We start from the raw sequence: 27,489 nt of genomic DNA, 5'->3' as shown, positions 1-27,489 counted from the left end.
TCACTATTGATGCAGGCGATGGAAATTTATTAACGTTTATGATATCACTGCAATATCGGCAGTTAAGGTAGCTTATATGCTCGAAACCACCTCATGAAAAATTTGAACAGACCAATCAGAGAGAAGGAAAGCACAATTTGCGTATTCAAGATGGCTGCAGTATTTTTGAAGCGTTGTGATTGTCTGTTGGGAAATGACGTCATGCAAGATGGCGGCAACGTCGCGCAAAAAATTCACACTGCGATACCAAATAACGTAAAAAATTTATTCAGCAGTAAAAAACTATTTACACTGCGGGACCTGTGCCATACCAAACGGACTAGCGCCCGACTTTACAAAACATGCTGAATACATCCATGTACAGACTGTGGTATTTTAGCCTGTGAACAGGCTCCCGGCCGCTAGAAGGTTCTGACCACGGCTAAAAGGGCTGAGAAGGAACTGGTTCAGAGTGAAGTGGCCGAGAGGGCTTGTGTTGGGGGATGGGGCGTCTCCCCTCATCTCTCTCCACCCCCCCCCCCCCCTCTCCTTGTTCTCCGTTTCCCTCCCGCTTTCTCTTCGCCCAATTCTAGACCAGAGAGAGAGCTTATTCACAGGCTGTGGTTTTTCCAGCCGTGAGACACACACTAAGATGCCGAGAATAAATATTTTTTACCGTGGAACCACTTCTCGTTGTCGCATCAGTATATGTAAGACAAGAAGTTTACAAAATATAGCTAAACTACAACTAAACAATAATTGACTGCGATAACAGTTGACGCAGGCACTTGTTGCGATGGCTGGCAAGCTCAGTATCGCGAGTGTTTGGCCAGAAGGCGTCCATTCAACGGCTGCGTAGGTCTAAAGTTGTCACACAGGGAGTGGCCCTCGTGATTTTTGAGACTTCTCATCGCAGTCATCTGAAATAAAAAAAGAAATCAAAGGTTTTAGGAAGCAAAACAATCACTTTTTATACGTTGCATAAAATAATTTCCATTATGTCCTGAACGATAAACTGTTTTCAGTTCTGAAGATCATGGTCATCCGTTATAGTACATACAGTTTAGCACACCATGATACTGCAGTCATGTACTCTCTAAAGTCAAGTGTTATCTACATGTGTCTTTTGCATTTCTCGACCCTGGTTTTATCTACTACGTGTAACGGCCGCAAGTTACTAATAAATCGTCGCTCAATGATATTTTCCAAAGTATTTCACAAGAAGAAGCTATGCATAGCAGACTTCACAAAGTATCGTAATAAGGTGATGTCACTCATTAATTCTGATTAGAGAACACAGTAAACAAGACAGTTTTGCATGGATAAAATAAGTAGAGAAACATGAACATGTAAGACTGATAATAGCAATAGCATTGACGATAAAACACTCCTACCACTTCTCTGCTAGTGGAAACTGGATTTTCTAGCACAATCCATTTAACTGACTGGTAGCATGGAGGAGTTGTCAGAGATCCCTTGTAAGTGTAGAATGATGCCCTGGATAAATCTCGCAGTTGGGGAACCATATGGTACAGTTTGATGTAGTACATTGGGACCTTGGTAATGGAATCTTCAAAGAAAATGTTGGACTCAATACTTATAATTTTCTTCTGTCAGATTGCGCGTGGAGACAAGAAGATGTCTAGGTAAAAGCTAAAGTCAGGTGTTTTTTATGCACTTTGAGTAGGTAAAGGGAAGGCAAACAGAAAAACTGACGGACGAAAGGAAACCTTAAGCTAGTATCTAAGCCATGAGTGTTAGAGTCAAATTACTAATATCACAGTTGAAATGTCCTACCTGCCTTGGTTATCTTCTTCATTGCGTCCGTTAACTGCTCCCAATTCGATTCGTCACCACCATTATCCTATATTTTAATGAAAAAATAAAGCACAATTCGTGGCTTATTGGATCCGTCGATTTAAACGATTTCCATTAATTTTGATCATTGATTGTTGTTACTTATTTTTCCATACCAAGAAAAACACAGCAACAACAGACAGGCCGTCTGGTTTGTCAGCGGCAGCGTGGAAATCAAAGTACTTTGTGTTGTAAGTCACCAAATGAAGCTACAAAAAGGGAACAAAATCGTGTAAGTCTAGCGATAGAGAACCACCAACAGGTAGAACTTTTATTGAAAGGAAGGAAGTGATCACGGAAACCAAAAAGGTCAATAAGAAAAAGGGAGAAAAGGAAAGCAAGCAAGTCAAGAAGCGAGTTGAAAGAAAATGATGTAATTCTTGAGGGTTTTCTGTTAAGGCAAACTGTCAGGGGTAGGTTGAGGTTGTAGGGCTGGTGGGCATAGGCAGGGGCATTGGCTGAAAAAAGAATGATTATCCTGTTAAAATGTGAACGCTTAGCGTTCCAAGTATATTATAATCAATATTAGTTTATTTATAACTTTGTGTTACACATAAAATGCAATCAAGACGACCCTTCAAATCAACATTCTTCAGACTATAGACTGAACGACAGCTCTTCAGAGTAAATCTGTCAAGCCCATTCCGCGACAGACCTAAGCAATCTTTGGCAAATGAGGTTCTCACACAGCTGAGGCTACAGACCATGACCACGAGGTAAATATTTCATTGTTTGCTACTTCTTTTGAAGGTTTTAAACGATTTTTTTGACTGGAATTTTAATTTGAGTCATTTTAAAGACATGCGGTGTAAATAGCATTTGTAAACCTCAATCTTGTCACTCCTGGAGCCAGTGTGGCTGTCTTTGCCGTGCAACAAGTGATTCAAACATTCCATCAGATATTGTTAAGAAAATGGGTAATCCTTTAGTTTTTAGACGTCATACTAGGAGACCAGTGATGGCCCTCAACACCGTTAGACCCGCTACAGTTTAGAGTTATTTTCTACGTTAAACCCGCGTACCTCTCCAGAGTATACTCTGCCGTCCACAGTGTGTTCTGACCCTTTGGAGGCATCACAACCGAAATGAAAGTGAAGTTGCTTAAGCATATACACTTTGTTTGCCCAGGGACCCCCGGTAAGTATGGCGGGAGTTTTGGATTGGTCAACAATTAAGGTTGGCGCATGCCCATTGTTGACAAGAACGCCACTGACGCTTCCCACCATGTTATCAACAATGAAGTGGAACCCATCCAGATAAGGAAACATATGCATGGAATTCTTGTCGGTTTTAATGTTGACAGGGGACTGGGTGTTCTCGACACAGTGTGCCGAAACGTTTTTCCAGTCTACTGGACCGCAAATGGCAGTTCCATGATCATACACTGCAAAAATAAGAAAACTTCTTGAATTAATCATTTTAGTCTCTTTAGTTATTCACATTTTCTCTTGTTATTTATTAATCAACCATTTACCAACTAGACTTCTGCAAGTCAATATTTTCCTAATTATACAATGCCTCTATCGTCTGATTGGATCTTTATTTAATGCCAGTGGTATACTAGCTCACATTTGTCTGGAGTGTATTCAGATTTAATCTGTCGCTGGCTCAAAACATTTGGCTACAAGACAATTCGATGTGACATTTATGATCATTTCTCAGGTTCCTAAATTCACCATTTCGTGAGATGTTGCTAAATTTTCCGTTGACCAAGCATCCTTAAGCTGTAGTGACAGCTTTTGTCATTAATGGAAAAAAAATTGTTTTTCTGTGACAGTTAGTTGCACATTTAATATTGCCTTAGGAAAGGTATCTGCTATCTTCGTATTGTCAAATAACGGGAACCAACAGAATAGCTTTACCAGTTTTTCCGTACCTCCAATGCATTTCTGTAAAAAAAAAAGAAAAAAGAAAAAAAGTGAAAGTAATTCTCTTATATAATTAACCCTTCTATCGTTACATCTTGCAGAGATGACTAAGTCGGTCATTGTAATAGCCTTGCTTCATTTAAGCTTTCTTGAATTATATACGATGAGCTATAATTATACTGTAGAAAGAATTTATGGAACGTAATCGTTGCAAGAATCTCAAAGACAATACCAGCACTTAACCAGTTCTTTTTTACTCAGTGTTAATAAGTCTAACATAAGCTATTTACTCTGTGTTTACTCTGTCCTCTCTTACACTATAGTTTTCTTTGTATCCTGAAATAAAACAGGGCATATAATTAGTTTAGTTTAGTTTGTCCTTTCCGTTTCCTTTCACTACACTTTATTTTTAACAATACTGTATTCGTATCGTCAAGTGGTGAATCCAAAATACGAATACAAATACAATACAATCAAAGCCTCTCTGAAGCTTATTTGTCCATGTTATTTTCACGCCAATTTTCTCAACAGATCATTTTGTGAAGATATGATTGATTATCGCAGTTATACACACAACTCAGTAAGTAGTAAGCTTTGATATTGTATGCCATAGCTCTACCACTGAGTTATTACTGTGTTCTTATACTGGACATCACATTGTATATAACATGTAGCAGTTATATCGCTTTCTCGCCCATTTTTGCAACAGATCATTGTTTTTTTAATTGAGCAAATGTCCTTGTTGTCACGAAAATGTTTGCTCAAAGCTCACTAAGGCTCAGTTGTCGTTTCCGGTCTTCAAACTAACGGTCTGTTACTCTCAAAATGTATGCCACAACTCTACTATTGAGTTATCAATGTGTCGTTATACTGGCCATCATATTTTATATAACCGTTTACTGAACAATTATATCGGTTAGCAATTAAATAACTTACTTCTTTTAATGCTCACTTCGCTCTTCTCGAATGCAAAATAAACTTTTGTTAGCGATACTCAAAAGTTCATCATGTCAAGTTCGTTATAATGATTGCATTCATAAAGTAAAGTAGAAGACATGTGTACGATCAGGCTTACGATATTTAAATCAAAAAAACTAAAAGAAGAGTATATTGATGTGAAACAGAGAGTTTTAATTTTTAAAAATCGTTTTAAGGATTTATAGGAGGATCGAGACGATACCATTGTCCTAGTTGGTGATATTCTCTTTATCCTGCGTCTTTTGCTTTATAATTACGAATGTATGGATGTTGTCATATCATTCTTGAAGAAAAAAAAATTGACTGATTTTGAGAACTAGTATCAATAATTCATAGCATTGATGGCAGTGCAATAAAATGCGAATCATGGATCAAGCTCCAGTCAGCTTAGCGCAAGACAGACGAGAAAATATATTTTAACATGCAATCTAAGCATTGCATAACAGCCATACCTTGAGAAGCAAGCAAGCAGGGAAGTAACTCTAACATAACAAGGGCTAGAGCTTGCATCTTGTCTTGTTGTTGCCACACGCCAACGAAGAGTGATCACTATTGATTAAGGCGGTGGAAATTAATTACGTTTAGTGATATCACTGCATGCAATATCGATCAATCTTCGAGCAGACGTACGTCTATTGCGAAAAGCATGCCTTTGCATACTTATTCTGTGATCATATTCACTGAAGCATATCATCCTCAGGGGCAGGGATAGGTAAGTTCACAGCAGACAAACGGACATGTACAACTCTCGAGCAGTCCCAACACATTTCCTCTTATAAAATCTCAGTTTTCTAAAATCATCTACTTTCTAGCCTAAAGTTGAGAAGCTACTGAAAATATAAGTTTTGAAGGCCGTATATATACTTAAAGAATTTTTAAAATAATTATACATGGCGCCTGATTGACTAGTGACTTTCAGGGCGTTAAAACATCCTAATTCATAATATGCGTGCGCTTTTGGGTTTTTACTGTTAATGTAAAGGATTTTCGTGTCCTCAACTAATAGTATACACTTTATTCCTTCTACTATTCAGCGTACAAATTTGTCTGAGATGATAAAGAAAAAGAAATGAATATATCACTTGAAATATCTTAACATTTTGTGTTCGTGATGCTTTGACCTTACGAAATTTCCATCGAGATATACCTTTTTACGCCAAATTAAATTGTGCCCACAAGTAATGTTTATTCATTAAAATATGTCAGCTCAACCAAGATGTTGCAAACATTTTTCCACAACCACGAACGAATAAAATTTACCTTTGCGTTCTGAATTAATTTTTCCTGTTGTTTCCCCCAAGGTTGAAGCTCAATTTTAAAAAAGTAAATAAACAAAACGCCGCCGTTTCTGTTCCTGCTACCAAGCTGAATAAACCCTTTTACCTATGTCACACAATATCAACAATTGATAGTTTTCAGCACTCTTCAGCAGTTACATACTGATCGACCAATTCTACCACTCTGTAGTAAGTGATGTTGATAATTCGGGGGCGGACACAGGAATTTTCAAGGGCGAGTGGCTGACTAGCCCCATTTTGGGCGCTGTAATTTCTAGACATTCCCTTCACTTATCCTATGGGAATAGCCGATATGCGCAAAGGAATTATTTCCATCCAGATTCTCAGTGGCGAGAACTCTAACCGTAACTTGAGATTCCCCTAACCCTCAATGCTCGTAGCCTGTTCTATTTATTTGACCTCTCACAAAACACCAAATTTCCCACATTTAGCCGCTGAGCCGTTCATAACCAGTCGTTCAATACGAACCATTTTCTCCGGCCGTTCGAACGCCTCGCATCATCCGTTCCAATTTAGTTTTCTTCAGCAGTTCGGGAGGCTGGCATCATCCGTTGGAAATATTTCTTTAGCAGTTCGAACAGCTGACGTCATCCGTTCAAAAGTTTTCGTTAGCCGTTCGAACGGCTGGCATCATCTGTTCAGAATTTTTCCTTTGCCGTTCGAACGTTTACAGAATCCGTTCGAAATTTTTCCATGGCCGTTCGAACGGTATTTGAAACCGTTTTAAACGGCTGGAACATCTGTTTCTCATCCGTTCGTTAGCCGTTTGTTTTGACCGCTTAATGGATATCCGTTAGTATACGTTTTCGCGTGAGAGGTCACATATACCCATGTTATAGCGACTACTCGTTTACCAGTTGGGCATAAGTCATGGGTAAATAGTTTAGTTTATTCCTTTCTTTGTGTTTTAATTAGTATCTCATTTCATATCAATTAATTAACGTCTGTTTGCAATTTCACAGATGAACAAAGTACGCAAGGTACATGATATGCAAACAAATAATATTAATACCCTTCCATTAGTCTAGCATTATATATGGGTAACAAAAGCTGCGTCAAGTCGTAGGAAAAGACGTTTCTTCTTTGTTTTTCTTTTTTGTTAGCAACTGAAGGATGATTTATGTTCCGCTTTAAACGTGCTGATACAACAACTTTTCTTACAGCTTATGCTTTACCTTTTGTTAATCACTGTTTATTTAGGTTGTTTAGAAATCACTATATTTGGAACCTCTTTTAAGCCACCACCTCTGGTGAGCGACCGCGACCAATTATACAGCCAAAAGTTTGAAATTTTCTTTTGTTTTTAACCTCCCGTAAGCGACCACTTGACAGAAAAAAGAGAGGAAATTGGATAAAGGTGTTGTAACATTATCGTGGTTAGTACAAGAGACGGGCATTTCTCAATGGGAAGAACCCCCGGAGTGGGTACTCCCTTATATGTGCTATATAGGTATGTGCAGCCCCAAGGGGTAGGGTTTTTCAGCCGTTTTGGTCATAAATAGGGTATCGATTTTGGCCATTTTGGTTATAAATTGGCTATGGTTTTAGCACTCTAGTCTTGAATTTAGTATGTTTCTTATGAGAACCTACTTTTTCATCATTATCAAAAAGACCGTCAACAAAAGTCCTTCATAACTTATGTTTAGGGCAACTGTGTCAGCTGCAGCGGTCATAAATAGGCTATCAAAATTTTGGTCAGGTCATAAATAGGGTAGCAAAAGACTTTGGTCATAAATAGGGTAAGGGTTTTGGGAAGTGAGCTGCACACCCCACCCACACGGGGGGGAAAGAACCGGACTATTTTCTCGAAAATGACTTTTCATATGAGTAAAACATTCCATCGGCATTGGCGCATGGGGAAAGTCTCTGCAGTTACCAAATTCTAATGTGGCCAACTTTTAACCCAACATGGTCTAAGCTCTCGTAAGTGACCACCTCCTGTAAGCGACCACCTAGACTTGACTTTTTGGGCGGTCGCTTACGGGTAGTTGGACGGTATTTCTGGTAAACTAGTGGTTCGTAACAAATTTAACACGACTATAACTGTCAAAAACACTACATTATGGTCCAATCCTCAAGGTAGCAAGGTTCCGTCATCTGACCTTGAATCTTGAACTGCGAGGTGAAAATAAAAATCAGTACAACAAGAAATGCGTGTCGTGGTGGGAAAATAGCGATATTAAAAACCTTAAGATACGCAGCAGGGAGGCTCGAAACATCTGCACATTCTTTTTTTAAATGATAAGAGGACATAACCGGAAAGCAATGATAAAAGAAATACACCTTTTCCACTGCTGATTACGTTTTTAACCCGACGAGTTGGAGAAGATTCCCCTGCGTGAATGCTATCGAAAACACTAACAGCCTCGAACAGGTGGCTTTTGGTTTACAAAAAGACGGAAAATGCTTTTTTTTCTTTTTGTTTTTTTCTTTTTTTGCTACTGTGGCCAGATAGATTTTGTTCACTTTCGTCTTTTGATAGCTGTTAACTGACTTTGTTCTTTTGCGGTCTTGGCCATTGCCAGAAAAATTATAGTTTTTCATTTATCAAAAAATTACAAAGACGTTATTGCTATTACTTTATTGTTAATTTAAAAAGTAAATCGTTCGCGTATAATAAGTAAGCAGCAGCGAATCAATTAAAAGGTTGATATCGGTACCTTACATGCGGTCGCCACAGTATCGCAGACTGCAGAAGCCCGTAGAATCCAGCTCGTACACATAGAACGCTCCACAGTTACGAACGCGGATGGAAGACGAATATCGACAGCAACTATTGGACCAATGGAAACACACTTTGCGTTTGACAGCACCTTCGCTCATAGTAGGATGCTGTCCATCTAGCCAACCTGGCGCATGCGTACCGCACCGATGTTTAGGCACACATGATTGAGGCATCTGCTTGCCGGCACGCCCCTTGAACCTATACCAAGCCTTAGCCAGAGATATGTCGCATTTTCCGACTCCTATGTAGCCTTGTGCGCGGTCACGCCTATCCAGAACCTGGTAGAAAGTACATTCTAGAAAAGCAAACAGCAATAGTGATGTTATGTAATTGCAATAGAATGCTCAAAAAATAGTAATTATTATAAAAGATGATACAGTTAAACCTGTATTAAGCGAACCCCATATTAAGCGGACATCCTCTATTAAGTGGACACCAGCTTGAGTCCCTAAATTTTCTTGTCACATTTACTGTAAAATAAACCTGCATTCAGGGGACACCTCTGTTAAGCGGATGAGGACACCAATATTAAGCGGTTTTGTCGCACAAAACCTGCAATAAGCTGACACTTCAAGGACTTTTTACTTCTGAAAGTTCAGGTCAGACTCCTTTAAGATTGTTCAGCGATGTCGTTTTAAAGCTAAGTGATTTTTCCAGGTTGATGCATTGACTGACTGGACATTGTGCTATGAGCAGTCTTTGATCTTACACTGTGTTACATTGAGTTAAAAAAGGGTTAATTTAAGCGATTTTCTTCTTAGCTAAATCGGGATTTGCCGCTTTAGTTCAGAGTGCATTTTTGTTACAGTGCAACTCTTACCTGGAGCTGAAGTTGGTGCTGAAACAAAATAAAATTGTTATTTTGAGATCATTTAAATGTAAATAAGCAATAAAAATGAACGACATTTCAACCTCTCCGAGGTCATTTTCAAGTTCAATTAAAATAATATATAAAATAGCATATAATTATAGAAGTTTTCTATTTGTGTGCTATTTTATGCTTTAATAGAACTTGAAAATGTCCTCGGAGAGGTTGAAGCGTCGTTCATTATTACCAAATCTTTATGAAAGAAACTTCTTATTAACATTTCAATGTACTTGTGTCGAATTAAAGACGTGATTATTCGCTTTGGTGAGCGTTTACAAGAAACTCAGATTGCCTGAAGAGGTCGAAAGAAGGCATTATTTTTTTCTTCGCTATCACAAATCGTGTGAAAAGAGGAAAGCATCAACACCTACACACATCTTCTCCAAGATGATACAGCTTCTATCGGGGTTTAATGCCGTCAGCTGCATAAACCGCATTACTTTTTAGACTTACTTTCTTTTCAAAGCAACTGGTCCTCAACAATATATAATAAAAACATAAATCAATTAGGGGGAAAAAAAATCCTGGCTTAATCTAAAACTAAACGTTAACAAAGAGAGCGACACCTTTAAATATCTCTTAAGAATATACCTTGCTCCCTGTCGCCACAATAACGTAAACTGCAGGCTGGTGGTGGAGATAACTTGTAAACAAAGAAAGCACCACAGTTACGAACCCGGATGTTGGTAGACAACTGACAGCACCCAGAGGACCAATGGAAACACACTTTCCGTTTAACAGCTCCTTCAGTCACTGTAGGGTGCCCACCTCTCAGCCAACCTGGTGCGTGCGTACCACAACGCTGCTTAGGCACACACGCATCAGGCATCTGTTTACCAGCAAGACCTTGAAATCGATACCAGCCCCTAGAAAGTGATCTGTCACATTTGGCAACCCCCTTATACCCTTTGGCACGGTCGAACTTAGTCAGGTTCTTGTAGTGCAAACATTCTGAAAATAAAGGGTACGTGAAAGTAACTACGGGAAACGGTTGGGATACTGCTAAATTGAAATGTAACAGGGGTGTTTCAACTCGTCATTTCGCAGCTGAAAGGTTTTTTTTTGTTTGCCAACTTCAGTCTCGTCTGACTTAATTAGAAATCTACTTAAACATTTGTAGGTTCTTTCTGTTAATGTGTTAGAAATATTTGGTGTTGCTATAATTCATACGATTTCTTGCGAGAAGAACACTGGAATTATGTAGTAAAACATCTGCTTATCGCAGGATGGAACACGGTTTAGTCCTTTTTGAACAATAATAGTTGTATCTTACCTGAAGATGATATTTGCACTGAAAACAAGATTGAGATACCAAGATGAGTCTTAAATATTTGAATATATCAAAGAACTAGGGATAACTTTCTATGCCAGTATAAGAACAGTAAAGACTATATATAAACATGCATATCGAACTGAAAACGAAGACTTATTGATAGAATAAAAGTCAGTAAATGCAAACGACGAAAACTAAAAAAATCAAAAACAGTAAACCTGCAGACGAGAATGAGCAGCCGAGAATAAGATACCGAAGAACTGCAAAGAAAAAAGTTTTTTCTTTTCTTTCAACTGTAACAAAGAAAAATGTTTCTCACCAGGAGATCCAACACCACAGTAACGATACTGACATCCAGGAGGCTTCTGCAACCTGTAAACGAAGAAACCACCACAGTTTCGTACAAGGATGTTATTACTCCTCCAGCAGCAGTTGTTGATCCAGTGATAACATACTGTTTTTGACACCACTCCATCATGAACTAACGGATGTTCTCCTCGAAGCCAACCTGCGGCATGGGTACCACAGTGGTGTGAAGGAACACACTCATGTGGCATTCGATCTCCCGCCAAGCCAACAAATCGATACCAGTCTCTTTGTAGTGTATTATCACAGATGGGGTAACCACCTGACACTTTTCGATAGTCGTAAGTCTGCGAGCGATCTGCCTCAGGAAGAACTTTGTAGCGAAGGCATTCATCGCCTGGATTGAAGGAAACCACAGATAACTTGATTCAGATGTGTTAAAGGTAAAATTGGGTTGGATACATTTACATGTTTCGCTGTGTTTGCTTTCCTTAGTCTAAAATGTCACGCGCTTACACGCTGCTGTCTTGTGTAATGGCAACTATCAAGATACTCCTACAATTGTTTAAGTAACGAGTTTGTTTATTAATGCAAGCTTGATTTTAGTTCCTTCAGATGATACTCAATCATTTAGCGGTCGCAAAACCCAAAGCAGTCAAGGTCTTGATTTGAAAACTGGAGAGGCTGCAAAAGGAGGGTATCTTACAGTAAGAAATAGTCCATTGTAAAGTAAGGCAAAGGGTCAAATGGAAACTCGCCTTGCTGAAACTTTCAATCGAGTTACCTTAGTATATTTATTACATTTGTAACCAATCGCTTTCTTAAGTGAAAAATGCTCTAAAACCAATGCGCAGTTATGTTAGTCAATGTTACTGACCTCAATAAGTAAAAGACACGGATAGTTCGTACCTGTTGAAGGTTTTGGAGGGATTCTACTTGAAGCTGGAGATGCTGCAACTGAAAACGAGAAAAAAATCAAATATATGTAAAAACTCAAAACAAATAAGTGCTATTTTTCCTCCAAAAAAAAAAAAGAAGAGTTATTTTCCTCTATCAGTAAACATAATAAACAGGGATAGCATGTACCTGTTGAAGGTCTCGGATGAATTCTGCTTGAAACTGGAAGCGCTGCAACAGAAGATGAGAAAAAGCAAAAATATGTAAAAACCCCAAGCAAATACATGGTAAATTGTCCTCTGTAACAAAAAGCAAATAAATGTTATTTCCCTCTATAAGTAAAAGATAAGCATAGCAACTGAGAAGCAAGTACGTTTTGAAGGCTTTTGAGAAATCCTGCTTGAATATGGAGTTCCCGCAAGAAGAGAAAAATGTGGTTATAGATTGTTCTCTATCTGAAACAAAATAAGTGTTATTTCCCTCAAAAAGTAAAAGGCAGGCATAGCAAGAATCAAGTACGCGTCGAAGGCTTTGGAGAAATCCTGCTTGAGAATAGAGTTGCTGCAAGAAGAGCAAAATGTGGTTATAGATTGTTCTCTATCTGAAAGAAAATAAGTGTTATTTTCCTCTATAAGTAAGAGAAGAAATTGAAGGAATTCCTCATCAAATTGGAAGCGCTGCAAAAAGTGAAGAACCAAATAAATATGAAATCTGTTTAGAACTGAATAAATCATGTTCAAATTTGCAGAGACCAGTCATAAAATGGATATGTTTTATAAGCTTCTTATGCAGCCTTGCAATCATACCTCTTAAAACGGTAACGCTAAAACCATGCTTCCTGGCTACAGGATCATTGACGGCGAAAGCATCACATTCATAAGGTCCATATCGACTATCATCCGGCATTGTTATATACAGGAAGTGTAACGTGACAAAGAGCTTGCGTCGATTTTCTAAGAATAGACAATGATTTAAATATTAATCAAAACTATAACAAAATTCTCGAACGTGATTGGCTATCAGCAGCCCGATTTGAGCATTAATTGAACAGTGTACGCGTCATGCTTGTAATTGGACAGTACGCGTCATTTTGCGCGGGCTGTTGCAGTGCACTTTGTGGAGTAAACTGCTATGTTTTTCAGCATTCATAACGACGTTTGATCGTTCAGCGCTCAATCGATGCCTACCTTCTGTTCTTTCTGTAAAGTACAACTTGCCATTTGCAGTAATTTCATGGTGTCTTCCAAATTCGTCTCTCCTCACGAATATTATTTTCTCAGGAATCTTGATCCTCAATGAATCGTAAGCAACGCAGGTCACGTTTGCCGAGGTAAACTCAATTGCAAAGATGTTTCGAGGAAATGGCTCGACGATGCCAAAATTATCCGGCGCTAAAACGTTAATAGGTGAGAAAATTACGTTTAAGATATGCATAATAGTTTACTAACTATTACAATTTACAATTTTTGTGTGACTGTATGTTGCTCACCACGATATGACTTGCCGAGCAATCGACACTTTGCCCAGTGCACGTGTTCTACTGGTATGCCTTAAACAGACTTTATTAAACTTGAAAAAAGTAGGACCAGAGTCGAAGTTTAACAGTCAGAGTATTACTGGCTTATGCTGTAATTTACCTGTACTAGGGGGGGGTTATGGTTGACGTTGAAGTTGAAGGTACTGCAAAGAGATAATCAGTTTTTAAAAAATCTAAAAGGTTGGCAATGTATAATTTAGATTCTGCTTGACATAAAAATAGGGGATGCTGCAAAAAGATAGATGGATCTTTAGATGCAATTTCAATACCATCCTTCTTGTAGAATTAATCAAAGAACGAAAGTAAAACAAAGAAACACTGGTATCGTTCAAATAGAATCAATATTGATGAGAAGGAAATTAAAAAAAAAATTTGTGCAGAAGAAATGGAGCCAAGAGGCTCTCAGTTATAGCATTTGCTATGAGGCTGCTACATTTCAATTCAAAACTAATTACCTCAATTATTGCAAGCTGTTACCTGAGTTTTGTAGTTTTGGTGACCTTGGAAACGCTGCAAGAAGAAAAAAACGTTTCCCTCTGGAATTTCAGGAGTTTTACAGTAAATAACATATATAAACTAGTAGTAATCGTAGATCATAGTAAAGAGTGCGTTCGAGTTTTGGTAGGTTTGGTATGTTAAAAAAGCAAAAATTCTAGGAACAGCATTTTGTGCCTGAGCTGTTACGTAGACGTGAAATTGGCCTCCCTCCAGCAGGGGCAAAAACAAATGAATTGATCGAAAAGTACGTGCATACGAGAGGGTTTGTTTATACATGTATTACGTAAATAAATATTAGTTACGACCGGTCAGTATAAAACACGGACTGCAGTCGGCAGGCCGCATTTAGTCCGCAGGAAAAGACGCGTAGCAAGGTACATGTAGAGTATTACAAAGTAGTGATCAATGCAGCCCTTGATGTGCTTTAACCGGATATATCTCAAAGTCTTGTACTTCTACTTCCGGATTCTGAATTTCTGACATCTTGTAAAATATGCAAACTTAGTTATCCAAAGTAACTACTTTACTGGAGGAATAAATTAATTTTCAATTTTCAAAGTCTCAGCCTCTGGTTTATCCTTAAAATATTCTATAAATTTCGCAAATTTCAACCTCGATATTCTTATAAAACGTATTCTTATAAAAAAAGAAAGAGTGTACATAGTTTAAAATACCTAGATGAGAGAGGACCATCCGTAGGCGACTTGATTACCGTTGATTACCTTGATTACCGTTTGTCTAGAAACACGAAATATTTTTTTCTGCAAAAGTTTTTTTTGCCTGCAATGATGACTCTGCAACAAGTTCTAAAAGAAATTTACAACAAATTTACACACGCAGTCTTAGTGGTTCATTGTGAGATTTGAACGAAAGTGGTCTTCGCTCACAGATCATGCAAGAAGAAAGAAAAAACCGGTGGAAGCCATGTTAATTACACTTTTCTTCATGGATTGTTTCCTCAGCAACTTCATTATTTGGATATGTTTTGTGATTGTCGCGTAATTATGAAGTTAACGTAATCGAAGGGCTTTTTTTCGTATAAGTGACATGAACACGCTCGTGGTTACATTTAGCTCAGACCCGGGTTGTTCGAAAAGTAGATAGCAGTATCAGCTGAATAAATCACTATCTAGTGGATAGCAAGGTTTGTTTTGTTAAAATTTATCCACAGGATAGCAATTAATCTGGTGGATAGCGTTATCCAGCCTTCGAACAACCTGGGCCAGGTTCGTACGTGAGTACGCGAAATAAGCGAGCGCGTTAGATAAATTGCGAGCAAGCGCTGAGCATTTCGACCACCAACACGGCATTCCTCCTCCCCACCCCCTCCCCTTTATACGCCTGCTACGCAGGCTAGCCTTCTTGCGGCTTGCGGTAAGATTCATAAGTTCTTGCCTCGTCTTGCGGTTAGATTTTCAACTTTTTGCGGCTTCTTGCAGTTAGACTTTCGACTTCTTGCGTTTCGAAAGTTCTTGTGGGTAAACCGCAAAAACACGGCATTTTTACTTCTTGCGGCAAAATTGCATGTTCTTGCGGCGCAAGAACTTCTTTCGCCACTTCTTGCGCGTGCATTATTTTTGGGTTGTACTGTATTGAGCATTTTCACCTCCTAAACAATGAACCGGAAGACATGTTGGTATACCAAAGAAATCCTGTGGGAGTTGAACGCTTTTCCTGTGTAGACACTTTCGTTGGGTTTATGTTACATATTTTGCGAACAGAAATCTAGGCCAGCGAAGTGAAACTACGCATTTCCACCTTTGATTTATTCAGCAGAAAGCAGCGTTGGGTTTGGCCGAAGAGAAGAGGGTCAAAACACGTAGCCAAACTACAGCTTTCTGAATCCACGTACAATCTTCATCTGACAGACCTTCCAATGTATCGAACAATGCAGGAATTCCATAACTTGTTCCGGTCCAGAAGAAAATCAATGCGATTCTGATAAAAACAAAAACAAAAAAACACCCAACTAAACGAACGGCCAGGCGAAAGAAAAGAAAAATCATAACTGTAACAGATTTACAAGTGCTGAATCAAACACAACGTCCAGGAAAAGATTCGAATGAACCATGAAGCATTTCGACCAGAAGGAAAAATCACGAGCAATCAAAAAAAGAAAAAAAAACCAACCATGTGCTACATGTATTGCGATTGTTTGGGTACGTTCGTCTACTGGCCTCGGTCTTGATATCCTAAGAAATTAAAGATCCTGCTTAGCTTTCTTGTTCTCTAAACTTTAGCTTCAACTGGTTGCTTCAAGTACATTTTAGTTTGCTTCTTAAAGTCGCGTGAATACGTTAACTTAATCCAAAGGATGCTTAATCGTTGAATGTCAGTTTGCCCGTGTGTGACACTCATATCTACCGACAGAGTATTATTTTAAGAACGTATTCATTGGCTAAGTTAGTTAGATGAAAATTAGCTAGACAGAAGTCCTAAGACTCGAGTCTAGATTCCCGGTACCTCGTGGTTTCGACAGCAGCAAACGAACACCTATATCAAATCGCTTGGAGTGAGTTTTAGGCCTTTAAGATTCGTGAAATCAACGAGTGAAGGTCATTTGGTGCAAACTGAACACATTTTTTTTTTTTTTATCAACACGGCTTTCATAAATCCAGTCATGTATATTGTCATGAAAAGTATCGCTTATAATGGTTTTTTTTTGCCCTAAATTGATGTCAAAAGGATGCCACTTTGCATGTCTTGATTTTTCTTGTTTAAGTTACCACTGATCATGATGCAATTTCTTAAGCTGAGTCTTGAACTTCTCGCTGTTTCTGACGAATGTTTAAGAATAGATCAACTCTCTTCTCACCGGGATAAGCAAGAAAGTTCTATTTTTTTTTCCTAAGAATGAGGATATTGCAATGTAGCCTTGTATTTTCGTATTCGTGTCTTTCTTAGAAGCTAAAAATAAGATAAGATCTTTAAACACCAACTAACGAGTAAAAAGCTTACCTTTGAAGGGAAACGCATAGTGGAGTAAACTGAGGGCAAGAAAAGCTTGTAAGCGCATCTTGGCTTAGCTAAACGCTGTGTAGGTTCCAAGCCAAGTGATCCAAATACGAGATGAAAACATTTTATCTGTGCTTTTCAGTGAAATTCATTCTTGAATTAATACTGTGCTCTCAGACAAAACAAGTGAGTTAATATGGGTATCGCGATCAACTGATTCGACAATATTTTGGCAAGAACTTAAGCCATGAGAGCTAGAAAGATTGAAGTAATGATAATGGAGAGAGTGTGTCGCTTAAAATCGAAATGATAGCTAAGTGTACTCTTTTTCGTGAAACGTCAATTAATCATCACCACCACTATTTTCTTTTATATTCCGAAGTTTTTTTTTTCCAAGCTATTCCACACCTTCCTGAGTGCATCTATCTTCCTTGTTACTGAGGCAAATGTTACATAACAGCATCAATTTCTTTTGTCAACACTTCAGTTATTCATGAAGTTAATGAAAATATACTGACAGAGGTTAATTAAAGTTCAGATTGCAGTTGCTAAAACGCACGTTATGATTTGCGGATGTGTGTAACTGTTTATTCACAAAGAATTCAATTCAGGCTGTTTACACCACAAGGTAAACATTAACAACAACCAAATTACCATCGAATATTTCGAGAAAGTAATGGTACAGTAAAGGTACTTTGATCTATCTTTTGTATCTGTGCACTTGAATAGTCAATATGATAGTGAATAGATAATGGCTGTTTATAATCTTAAAAGATAGGGCCGCAATACGTATATATTTTTAGTGACACCTTACGACTTTTGTAAGACAGCGGCCATGAGCAGTGTTTCAATACATTAACCCGCGGCTCTGTAAACGGCGAAACTTGGAACCTCACACGAGGAAAAAATTCCTTAAACTTCTTCTCACGTTTCTAGAATGACCGCAAAGGTATTTTGGTAATGGTATTGAAATCACAATTGACATCAAGCCACTAATTGGTGATTTTTTTTCTTTTTAGATATATAAAGGAACTCACATTTCCGAAATCCTTGATATTGGGTCGCATGCATGAGGAGTGAGGGCGTAAAGCTTGCACGGTAGCACTTCAACTACACGAGCTGTAGAATGTTCGATTTAAAATGTGGACACTATAATGAAAATGCAAGTATCTGTAGCGAAACATGTAGGGCATTTTCTACTATGCTTCATCTAGGTGTGTTACATGATCGTGATCACATGTTGTATATTATTCACAATATTAAGTTAGAAAATCGAACTACCGCGTCTGTCAACTGGCAGTTATCAGATATAGGAAGTGCTTGACATTAGCACATCTTATTGTAAAAGACCCGCTAAAGCCTATCCCGGTAAGATTTTTTGTAACCCTGAGTGACCATTCTCGAATTTTAAATATAAAAGTTACCTAATCCAAACAAATGATATGGATATCTTTCCCTTATGTATTTTGACTGTTGCTGGAAAAATGTTTAGAGTAAATGTCAGTAAAAGTCAATGAAAACGTGGCCACGGTCAAAAATGTCAATTTTGCTTTAAGCTTCGTCAGTTTGTAGGCCTAGGTGACTAATTGAAGGATATCAGGTTAGTTTTTGGAAATAATTATTCAATAAAATGCAGAAATCCGTGAAAAATGCTCACTCTGACGGAAGCTTAGATTTCTTAGAAAGCTTAGAAAGCAGAATTTTATACCTGGCTTTTGCTTCTTCCTGAACAGAAGTGGAAATCTCTGTGAATAGTTCTCAGAAGTAGTCGCATGGTCCTCATTTAAGATACGTTAATATTTAAGATTAAGATATCTTAATCTGAAGTTTATCATGAGCAAATTGAGGCCTGAATACTTAGATATACGAATTCCGCAATTGCCTAAAATAAGCCCAATCTAGCGGTCACTGAAAAAGCTGACAGGTAATACGCCAAATCTTCTGATATGTTCGCCAGAGATAGCTCGGTCATTGTGTTTTTGGTTTATGATCTCATATTCATGGGATCTTTTGAGACGTTTTGCATGGACGCTAATCAGAGTTTCATAAAATTAAACTTAAGCCCTTAATCATATCACGCACAAGCGCCTTCACCGCAATTTAAAATCGCGGTCGATTCGAACGAAGTCCTATTTTAAAATTTTTAATCTGATGACTTACAAGGTTTTAGTTCAAGAGATGAATGTTTCATTAACTCAAAATACCCCCAAAAAGCGCCTCGTTACAGACGACAAGTTTCATGTCGTGGCTAGGAAAGAATGGTGCACATTTCAATTTCGAAGGTGCGGAAGTTGTAATTTTGTGCAACTTTTTAAAGATTCACAAGATCCTTCAATTAAGACTTAGGCCCAGTTCAGACGCCGAACTTTTCATGAGCCGAACCAAATATATTGAATTAAGTACATGAAAAGTTCGGCGTCTGAATCAGTTAAGAACGGCTATTTGAATTTGGAACGGCCCAGCCGTTCTTCCCGCCTAGCTCAGCCGGGAATTTCGGCTTTAGAACGGCTTTGATTCAGACGTCGAACTTTTCATGAGCCGAACCTAATGCATAACTTATTATAACGTATTTTACAAGCAGTTTTTACTTTGCTTGAAAATCGCTGACATTTCGATGTGTTTTGGTTTAAACTAAATAAAGATTGCGTTCAAAACCGCGATAATCTTTTGGGCATTTAATTAAGTCACCCTTGTCAAAGGCATAATATTTTATCATTCAGTTCCAAAAATATTAACATTGCTTTCATGGTATAAGAGGAGGGGAGAGGGGAGAGGCAGCGATGCTGTGAGGAGGGAAGGATAATTTTCGCGGTTTTATATACCGCGGTCGTCAAACAATCTGTGCCAAACTACTACAAGACCGCTGAGGAAGTACTTTTGTCGTGACCACGTCTATGTCTGGGAAAACTAACCCCCTGAAATGGAACTCAAGAGATCACTCCTTCCATCACTCATCCGAACTTTCTTTTTCACAGATTAAGGCTATATATAAGTAAATCTGTTTAAAAAGGCTACTGATAAAAATAGTCCAATTTAACCGAGACCTAACTTGGCTAGAACAGAACAAAGAAATAAAACATACTAGTATAAGCCACCGTCAAAATGATCTTGCAGTAGGTATCAAAAATTGCGATCTCTAGATAGCGTTATATTCTGTTTTCACGTCAATCAATGTGTTCATTCGATTTTTGCCCCAGTTTTTACCGTCCTCATTTGTCCGGCTAAGCTCACCATTTGTTTACCTCAGCAAGTTGTAAGCTGGTATAATCTGCATTTTAGTTCTCCTTGCATTTTATATATAATTTTCGTTTGTCGAAGTTGTTTGCAGAGGTTCATGAAAAGACAGGAACAATGGTTGAATACTTTTGAATATTGGCGTTAAGGAATTGTCATTATGCAATGTACAAATATTTCAAACAGCGATCAACTGACTGTTTATTTGTTTTTAGCAGCCGTCCCAGTTTCCCTTTCAGTGACGTGGCGTTTCGTGAATTCACGAGTCACGGCATAGAGCCTGCTGCGTCCTTAGTAAGCTATCACGCCGCGATCACGCTTCCTACATTAGTCGATGCAAAGTCACCATTAGTCATCACCAAAAACTTAGTCTGCCTCTCTCATCACAGTAACTGTGTGTATCGTGAAGACATTAAATATTGCACATTCCACTAACGGTCCTTAACGGTTAACGCTCCAAAATGCCTCAGGCACATACTCAAAATATTAAATGCGTTTTAATTTGTAACGTACTTGACTCGCATTCAACCCTGTCTTCAATTAAGGCTTAGAATGAGACCGACCTTTAATACAGCTGTATCCGATATTTTTATTATTTCTGCTGATGCACTTTAGACTTTGAAAAGGGAAACTGAAAAGAACAAACACCGAGATATTTTTACCTCAGATGCGCAGGTCAAAATCGTGTTAAGATCAAATATCAATAAGGCTTCAAAGTCAGGTACACAACGTTCAATGCAGACCGTCTACTCGTAAGCCAAACATTTTCTCTTTACAAGTGAGTCAGTGTTTGTTTTTTTCAATAACTACCCTTCACTCTCTGTATCTCAGGAGAAAAGCATCCAAACAAATTACAAATAAGCAGCGACTACCACTGTAGCAAAAAAAGGAAATCAAAACTTATTCGAAACTTAATTTTTTTAAGAAACAAAAATGTTGAAAGGGTGAACGTATCCACGCAATATTCATTTTAACTTTCAGACTTCCTAGCATAGTTATGACTGTTTTAGGAGTATTTTATTAAAGGATTAAAGCAGATAAACAGATAAACGTGAACCATATCTTTTGTAACCATGGTATAAAATCTCCTATTTCGAAAACAACGGTCTTGTGCATCATGATCCCACTACTTGTGGTGGGTGGGCGTTTGCTGTTCCTTCCTGCGCGTTGGCGTTCTTTCGCTACTCACAAAGCCACTGTCACGATCGACTGGGATTATTATTTCAAATGACTAAGCAAACGAGAAATATCGTGACCATCGGCACGTTGATACATGCCTGGGTTAGAAAAAGGAAAGATTCCTGCAGAGTCAATGTCATCAGTCCTTGCTATAGAGTGTTAATGACAAGGAAATTGTATATTGCTTGGATGCTTCGAAAGTTCATGATGTAGGAAGTTGCTTTAGACCACAAGTAGATTATATTATTTCTTTCTGGGTGAGACTATACAAGGAAACCAACTTACAACTTAAAACTTACAACTCTGTATTACAGTTAAAAGATAATTTTGCCCAGCGAGCAGAAACCGGCCTACCCAAGAAAATGTAGACGTTCCATAAAGGTTAAGTGAATTAATTTGGACATTTTATGAAAATAGAATATACACTTGTCCATAATTAGAAACATTGGAAGCCGATTTTTTTCAATTGTTCGCGATTGGGATAAATGTGGGCGCATTCTACTTTTGTTTAATTTGCTTCTAAGCCCTGAACGAAGAGAAGTTATGACTTTTGGCGGATACATTGTAATATCGAGTCCCAAAATTCATTGGTTGAACGGATTATCAAATTTGTTAGCCGATAACTCAGAGAGGAAATCAATTTCCTCGGGAGCATCGGGAAAGCAATTCAATAATAGTTTCAATTTCTTTTCATCCGGTTATAAGATTGTGGACGGTATCATGATTGCAAATTTGCGTCATACAGCGGATACAGTCACAATAACCTCTTTCACCAGCGTTGAGTGATGCTTTCCAATAAGCCATACAAAGGAGGGAAAACTATTTCCTGGGTGGCGACCGCTAACGTCGATGTTACGAGGCCAGCCCACATAAAACGTCTGGCGGATATACGACCAATGGGGCTATGAGATCACAATAACCGCTAACCTTATAAGAATGAATCAGCTAAGAACAGCACTATATATAAAGAGATTCAAAACCTTCTTGTCCAAGAAAAATTGAACTTCACTTACTAACTACAAGAGTATTGTCCGGACGTCACGACTAGTGGTCAAGTCTCCATTTGCTCCAAAGGTAAGTAAAATTTTATTCCTTACCCGCAATATAGGAAATAGGAAATAGGAAAAGGCTCCAATGCACCTAACTCAGTTAATTATCTGGTTTATCAAATGATGTAGATGTACATTATACGGTCCGTTACTTCAAATGGGGTATTCCTGAATATGGAAGTTTGATCAGTTTCAATATCGCCTCGTTTTAAGAATACCAACTATGATTAAACCATTCTCCATTGTGTATTCCTAAAAGGTTTCACCTGTAGGGTGTCTTTAAAATTCAAGCCTAACCTCGAAGGCACAAAATTTCGACTCCGAAACTTGAATCCAACAAAAAAAATTAAAGATTTTTTAATTAAAGGGAAAAAGGCAGGCACGGACCTTACTTTTCAAATAATATTGCAAACGTAGCTGTTACAACCAAACCGTCTTCAGTTCTTATACCCGCTAATGTTTGTTTTTTTACGTAGACTGAAGAATCAAGTTGATCAGCCAGGAGTAGTCTTAATCCATGATGTATACTTTACTGGGGTTCCTTCTCATGTCCTTTTTTGCCGTTTCTTTTCAAGATGATGGTAAGTCACAGACTGTTAAGACCACCACTTGTTGTTATAGGGAAAACTGATGGGCTATCATGTGATCAAGCATTGATGTCCATGGGCGAGTTAATGATTAACCTACTTCACAAATTATACCGCTATTGGTCAAATCCAATACCATACATCAACTTTAAACTTCAGCATATAAAGAAGCATACTTAACACTAAAGTTAATTTTTATAACTAAGCTAACTCAATAACTAGAAAGAGGTGGCAGACTAATCAGGAAAACAATGACAAAGGAGTAGGGTTCAGACAGTTTATTGTACTCTCACTGCTATAATTTCATTGCTGTTGTTTTAGCTGTTTTTTTGTTGTTGTTGTTGTTGTTTTTCTTCTCCAAGGAGTTATAAAATTTAATTTAGAACGAAGGAATTGTCTTGTAACGGTTCACGAAACACGAAGAATTGCGTGCTCAAATATGATTAGGGCGGAACGATGACATAGTGCTTACTTGTGTCAATAGGCCGCTTGTCGCATGACCCAATGAAAGTACGCACGGATGAGAAAAAACGGTGACTAGACATTCAATTCTCTGTAGGTTTGTTTCACAGATTTAAAGAAATGGGACATTTTATACTCCACGTTGTTTTAAAACCTCAACGATTAGTTAATATATATATTTCAATTATCAATCCTTTCATGGCAACTACACGATTTTAAAACATCTTTCTAATTTGTTTCTCAGTGAAAATAAGATATGAGCCTATTGGATGCTTTAACGACATGATGAAAGAGCCAAGGCCACTTCCAGTGCTGATAAAATCTTTCCGAGGGGGTCAGATAGACTGGCACAATTTGAACAACACGATCGAGGCTTGTGCAAAGGTAGCATTGAAGAAAAATTATCTGTATTTTGCACTTCAATTCTATGGAGAGTGTTGGAGCGGTCCACAAGCCCACTTGACTTACGATCGGGACGGAAGGTCCAAACGCTGCACTCTGGGCGTTGGAAAACAGCGCGCAAACATGGTATACATGTTTGCTGGTAAAGGTGAGTTACGAGTAAAGTGGCAATAAACAAGGGGAGGCGAGAGAAGAAGCGTGAGATCCAGCACATGAGGACGATAACTTAAATCATGTTCCACAAAATAATTTTCCCTTTTATAAATCAGACCTTGAAGTAATGTTACTCGTAAATGACATAGCAATCTTAGTTACTTATTCAGTAACTAAAGAACAAAGAGTTCAGTGCTATTTTTTTATGTCGTTGTCCATTGCGTGTAATAAAGGAAAAACGAGTGCAAATGACAGACCATGATCATGATAATGATTAACAATCTTGTACTTCCGTGCTAGAAAAAAAAAACAGCCTTAAAGAAGGATTTCACAAATGATAAATTAAAGAAATCACCAATTAGTAAGTCGACATACCAATATACACCTTGCGGCTATTTCTATAGTTGTCATACCGCCTCCATTTTGTTGGTCCGAAGTTGCCAATGTGATCAGTGATATCCTCCTGATGCTGCCAGTGTTAACTCATGACTCGTTTTCTTTTCTTCTGCAGAGAATGAATGCACCGATTATCACATTTTAAATTCATCAGACAGGTCAATGAATCATAGTCTCTCTGGCCCTCCAAAGTGTGACCACTGGGCGCAGAATCCCAGCTTTAAAGATAAAAATCGATGGTACAGATTTACTGGCAAGGCTGGACAGGCCATGCCAGAAAAATGTGTGGATCCATTTAAGTGTCAAACGTTTGTGAGTGGCTGGATGGATGGAAAACATCCTGAGGTTGGTTTTCAAAGTCAGGCTGAATACTTGTTAAATATATTTTGTATTTGTTATTCAAAAGAACCCTCGGAATTTTAATTTTAGCCCTTTTTGCGATGCCATTCCGCTCGTTACCGCTTAATTTCTATAAGGTCTGTCGAAAAAACCTTTTTATTATATGACTGAGAAAATTACTTGACTGTGATTAGCAGAAATCAAACCCGACCAATTTTAATTAACGTTTAGTTTTAATTTGCACTGCAGTGCAGATTAACGCGCACGCATTTGCAATTTTGTCAGCCATATAATAAATGAGTTATAGTACTAAAACTCGAGCAATTATGGATTTACACCTGAAGGCTCGTGTATTTTTGAGAGAATTTTCCGAAACATCACTCGCATTGTAAATCCTCTATTTCACTCGCATTCATACGATTACCTATATATATCCTCATTTTATTTTTTTTTTTCTTCAGGTTGTCGATGGAATTCAAGATAGACGTGCTTGCTTCAGTTGGGAAAACAACTGTTGTTACCGTTCAACTCAAATACGCGTGAGAAACTGTGGTAAATTTTATGTGTACAATCTTCCAAGCACTAAAGGGTGTCAAGAGCGTTACTGTGGCAATGGTAAGAACCTTAACATGGCTTTAAAAAAATTAAAATAAAGGAACTAGAATGAGGAAGGGGAGGACGTGATGATCCCTTCCGGTTGAGCGCTCCGTTTCCTTTTTCAGTTTTTTTTTTTTTAGAAAACTACTCAGAGAAAATAACGAACAACGATAGTACGACAACTTTTCTGTGTTTCTGTCGAGTTGTAATATAAATCTACTAACGTTCTATCGCGAATGCCGTTCTCCGATTGGCTACGCTACTCACTATCTATTCTGTTAAAAATAGTAAGTAACGTGGCAGTGCGCGCTTGTTTACAAAATAACGGCTGCTTCTTTGCGTTTTTGGGGTGTCTTTGAAGAGGATTTAGATTAAGTTTTGAACGAATGGGAGACTTACACTAAAACCAGTAGATTAGATTGAAATCTCCAGCTCATAACCTAATTGTTTAGCAGAAATACGATTTTTAGCCAATCAGCACGCGCGAGCGTATTTCTTTGGACTGTTTTGTTATGGCTTATGGCGTGAAAGACTAATCTTAATTTTCATTCCAAGTTGTTATGTAAATAGTGCATGCCTACTCTCCTTTCTTGTTTAACCAACGCACGCGTAAATTGTCTCGCCAAGGAACAAACCTGACCACAAGGTTGATTATGGATCAGGCCCTTCTCCGAATAAATGGATTCGCATTCTAAACGTAACCTGATCCTGACATCAAAGCCGCTTTCATCCGAAAAGAAAAGCCTTGCTACATCCTTTATTTCCAAAAGAATTAACCCTTTTATGGCTATTTGCTGCTTGAGTAATAACTCCATCTTTGGTCCATTGCAGGGGATACCAGCTCCATAAGCGTTTGAAGGTGTTGATGGCTGTCAAACTTATCATAGATGCATTGGAAAATAGATTCAACAGAAAATCGCTGCACTTGTTATGTTTGCTCATGGAGTACAGAGGGCGATCCAAATGGAAAATGGAACATTATTATTTTTGCATCTTTGTTTAGAAATTGTGTTTTATTATAGCATTGAGTAGCGTCATCACAAAAACCGTAAAGAAGAACTCTACTGCAATGCTATATATATATAAAAATACAGAATTTATTTCTCGAGTGACTCATGTTACTTAGCTTGCAAATAAGTGTATTTATTTATAAGTTATGCTAGCGATGTGAAAATGTGCAAAAAAAAAATACCGAAATTAGAATATTTTGAAGCGATGAAACAGCAATAAATAGCCGTAAAGACAGGCAAAACTTGGTGTCCTTGATTTCCTAACAGCAGATGATGCGGAAAGCGCTGCAAGACATCGAATTAGCCTTGCTTATTGATAATGCACCTTTTAAAAGGTTATGTAGGTCACCAGCATCCATGAAATACGAAATGCCGGCCAAAATGGTCCACAAATATTCGTTTTGAATGGAGAAGACATGTCCCATTTCTTTACTATATTCCACGCTGATGATTCACAGATAGCATTGAAAATACCTGAAAACAAAGTAAGCCTGGCCCAGTGGATATTTAGTTTATCTAGAAGTTAGATTTTGGAACCTGCTGTAAATTCCGGGGTTATGCGCCCGAGGAAAAAGTATGTCAAATAGGAAAGGTTCTCGCCTTCACGCGCGTGGGATTCGCCCCTAACTGACTCTTCGTTAATCCTATTAACTTTACCTCCTTGAAAACCTTCAGTTATGACATTAGGTCGTAATAGTTTCCTGACATGGTCCTTCCGTTGCAGCTGAAAGTCAAAAATCATCACTGCAAACTGGGTTCATTGCAAGACTGAAGATTAGCATGTGTTCGAAAAGACTGTTTCAGTTCTATAGTGCTTTTGACCTGCTTACTTGTCAGATCGAAAAACATTTGCTCAAAAAGCAAACATTACCTGTGAGTGAACGCAATTGAGCGCGATTCACTGTTTTCCGGCTCTTGACAAGAAATTAAGATTATTTGGCCTGTTTGCACCCAAGAGTTTTACTTTTAATTAAAGAAATTTAACTGTAAAAAAAATAAAGGAATAAAAAAATTGTGAGAGAATGCTACCCTGACGTACAAA

At 38.1% G+C, this 27,489-nt stretch overlaps 3 protein-coding genes across 13 annotated transcripts; 1 reads left to right on the top strand and 2 right to left on the bottom strand.

The window, feature by feature from the left end:
• Nucleotides 1-6: 6 nt before the first annotated feature.
• On the bottom strand, nt 7-5,590 carry LOC145496534 (carbonic anhydrase 2-like). Of its 5 annotated transcripts, XM_081476261.1 has the most exons (8): nt 5,135-5,590; nt 3,995-4,040; nt 3,699-3,725; nt 2,859-3,220; nt 1,953-2,045; nt 1,777-1,843; nt 1,374-1,549; nt 7-899 (listed from the first exon to the last, which is right to left on the bottom strand). In XM_081476261.1, the coding sequence occupies exons 3-8, from the start codon at nt 3,721-3,723 to the stop codon at nt 789-791; spliced, it is 834 nt and encodes a 277-aa protein (XP_081332387.1). In that variant the 5' UTR covers nt 3,724-3,725; nt 3,995-4,040; nt 5,135-5,590; the 3' UTR covers nt 7-788. The 5 variants fall into 5 exon arrangements, with proteins under 5 accessions (XP_081332387.1, XP_081332372.1, XP_081332357.1 ...); XM_081476246.1 differs by having other exon boundaries at nt 2,859-3,725; nt 4,885-5,590; XM_081476231.1 differs by lacking the exon at nt 3,995-4,040.
• Nucleotides 5,591-5,793: 203 nt separating this feature from the next.
• Nucleotides 5,794-17,391, bottom strand: LOC145496359 (uncharacterized). Of its 5 annotated transcripts, none has more exons than XM_081475997.1 (12): nt 17,043-17,391; nt 14,064-14,096; nt 13,237-13,440; nt 12,856-13,002; nt 12,239-12,280; nt 12,062-12,109; nt 11,166-11,549; nt 10,847-10,864; nt 10,165-10,524; nt 9,526-9,543; nt 8,641-9,000; nt 5,794-8,095 (listed from the first exon to the last, which is right to left on the bottom strand). In XM_081475997.1, exons 1-11 carry the CDS (start codon nt 17,098-17,100, stop codon nt 8,642-8,644), a joined length of 1,671 nt encoding a protein of 556 aa, XP_081332123.1. In that variant the 5' UTR covers nt 17,101-17,391; the 3' UTR covers nt 5,794-8,095; nt 8,641. The 5 variants fall into 5 exon arrangements, with proteins under 5 accessions (XP_081332123.1, XP_081332122.1, XP_081332144.1 ...); XM_081475996.1 differs by lacking the exon at nt 17,043-17,391 and adding an exon at nt 15,955-17,020; XM_081476018.1 differs by having other exon boundaries at nt 5,795-8,095; nt 13,237-13,729; nt 14,042-14,096; nt 17,043-17,092.
• A 4,930-nt stretch (nt 17,392-22,321) lies between these two features.
• Nucleotides 22,322-27,375, top strand: LOC145496635 (pancreatic secretory granule membrane major glycoprotein GP2-like). Of its 3 annotated transcripts, XM_081476360.1 has the most exons (6): nt 22,322-22,526; nt 22,978-23,082; nt 23,795-24,100; nt 24,617-24,846; nt 25,302-25,455; nt 26,269-27,375. In XM_081476360.1, exons 2-6 carry the CDS (start codon nt 23,019-23,021, stop codon nt 26,292-26,294), a joined length of 780 nt encoding a protein of 259 aa, XP_081332486.1. In that variant the 5' UTR covers nt 22,322-22,526; nt 22,978-23,018; the 3' UTR covers nt 26,295-27,375. The 3 variants fall into 3 exon arrangements, with proteins under 3 accessions (XP_081332486.1, XP_081332468.1, XP_081332477.1); XM_081476342.1 differs by lacking the exon at nt 26,269-27,375 and having other exon boundaries at nt 25,302-25,656; XM_081476351.1 differs by lacking the exons at nt 22,322-22,526; nt 26,269-27,375 and having other exon boundaries at nt 22,808-23,082; nt 25,302-25,656.
• Nucleotides 27,376-27,489: the final 114 nt, after the last annotated feature.

The sequence above is a fragment of the Orbicella franksi genome, chromosome 1 (assembly GCF_964199315.1).
Source record: "Orbicella franksi chromosome 1, jaOrbFran1.1, whole genome shotgun sequence".
NCBI lineage: Eukaryota > Metazoa > Cnidaria > Anthozoa > Scleractinia > Merulinidae > Orbicella > Orbicella franksi.
Note: the sequence above shows the minus strand (reverse complement) of the source record. Positions and strands in the feature narration are given on the sequence as shown.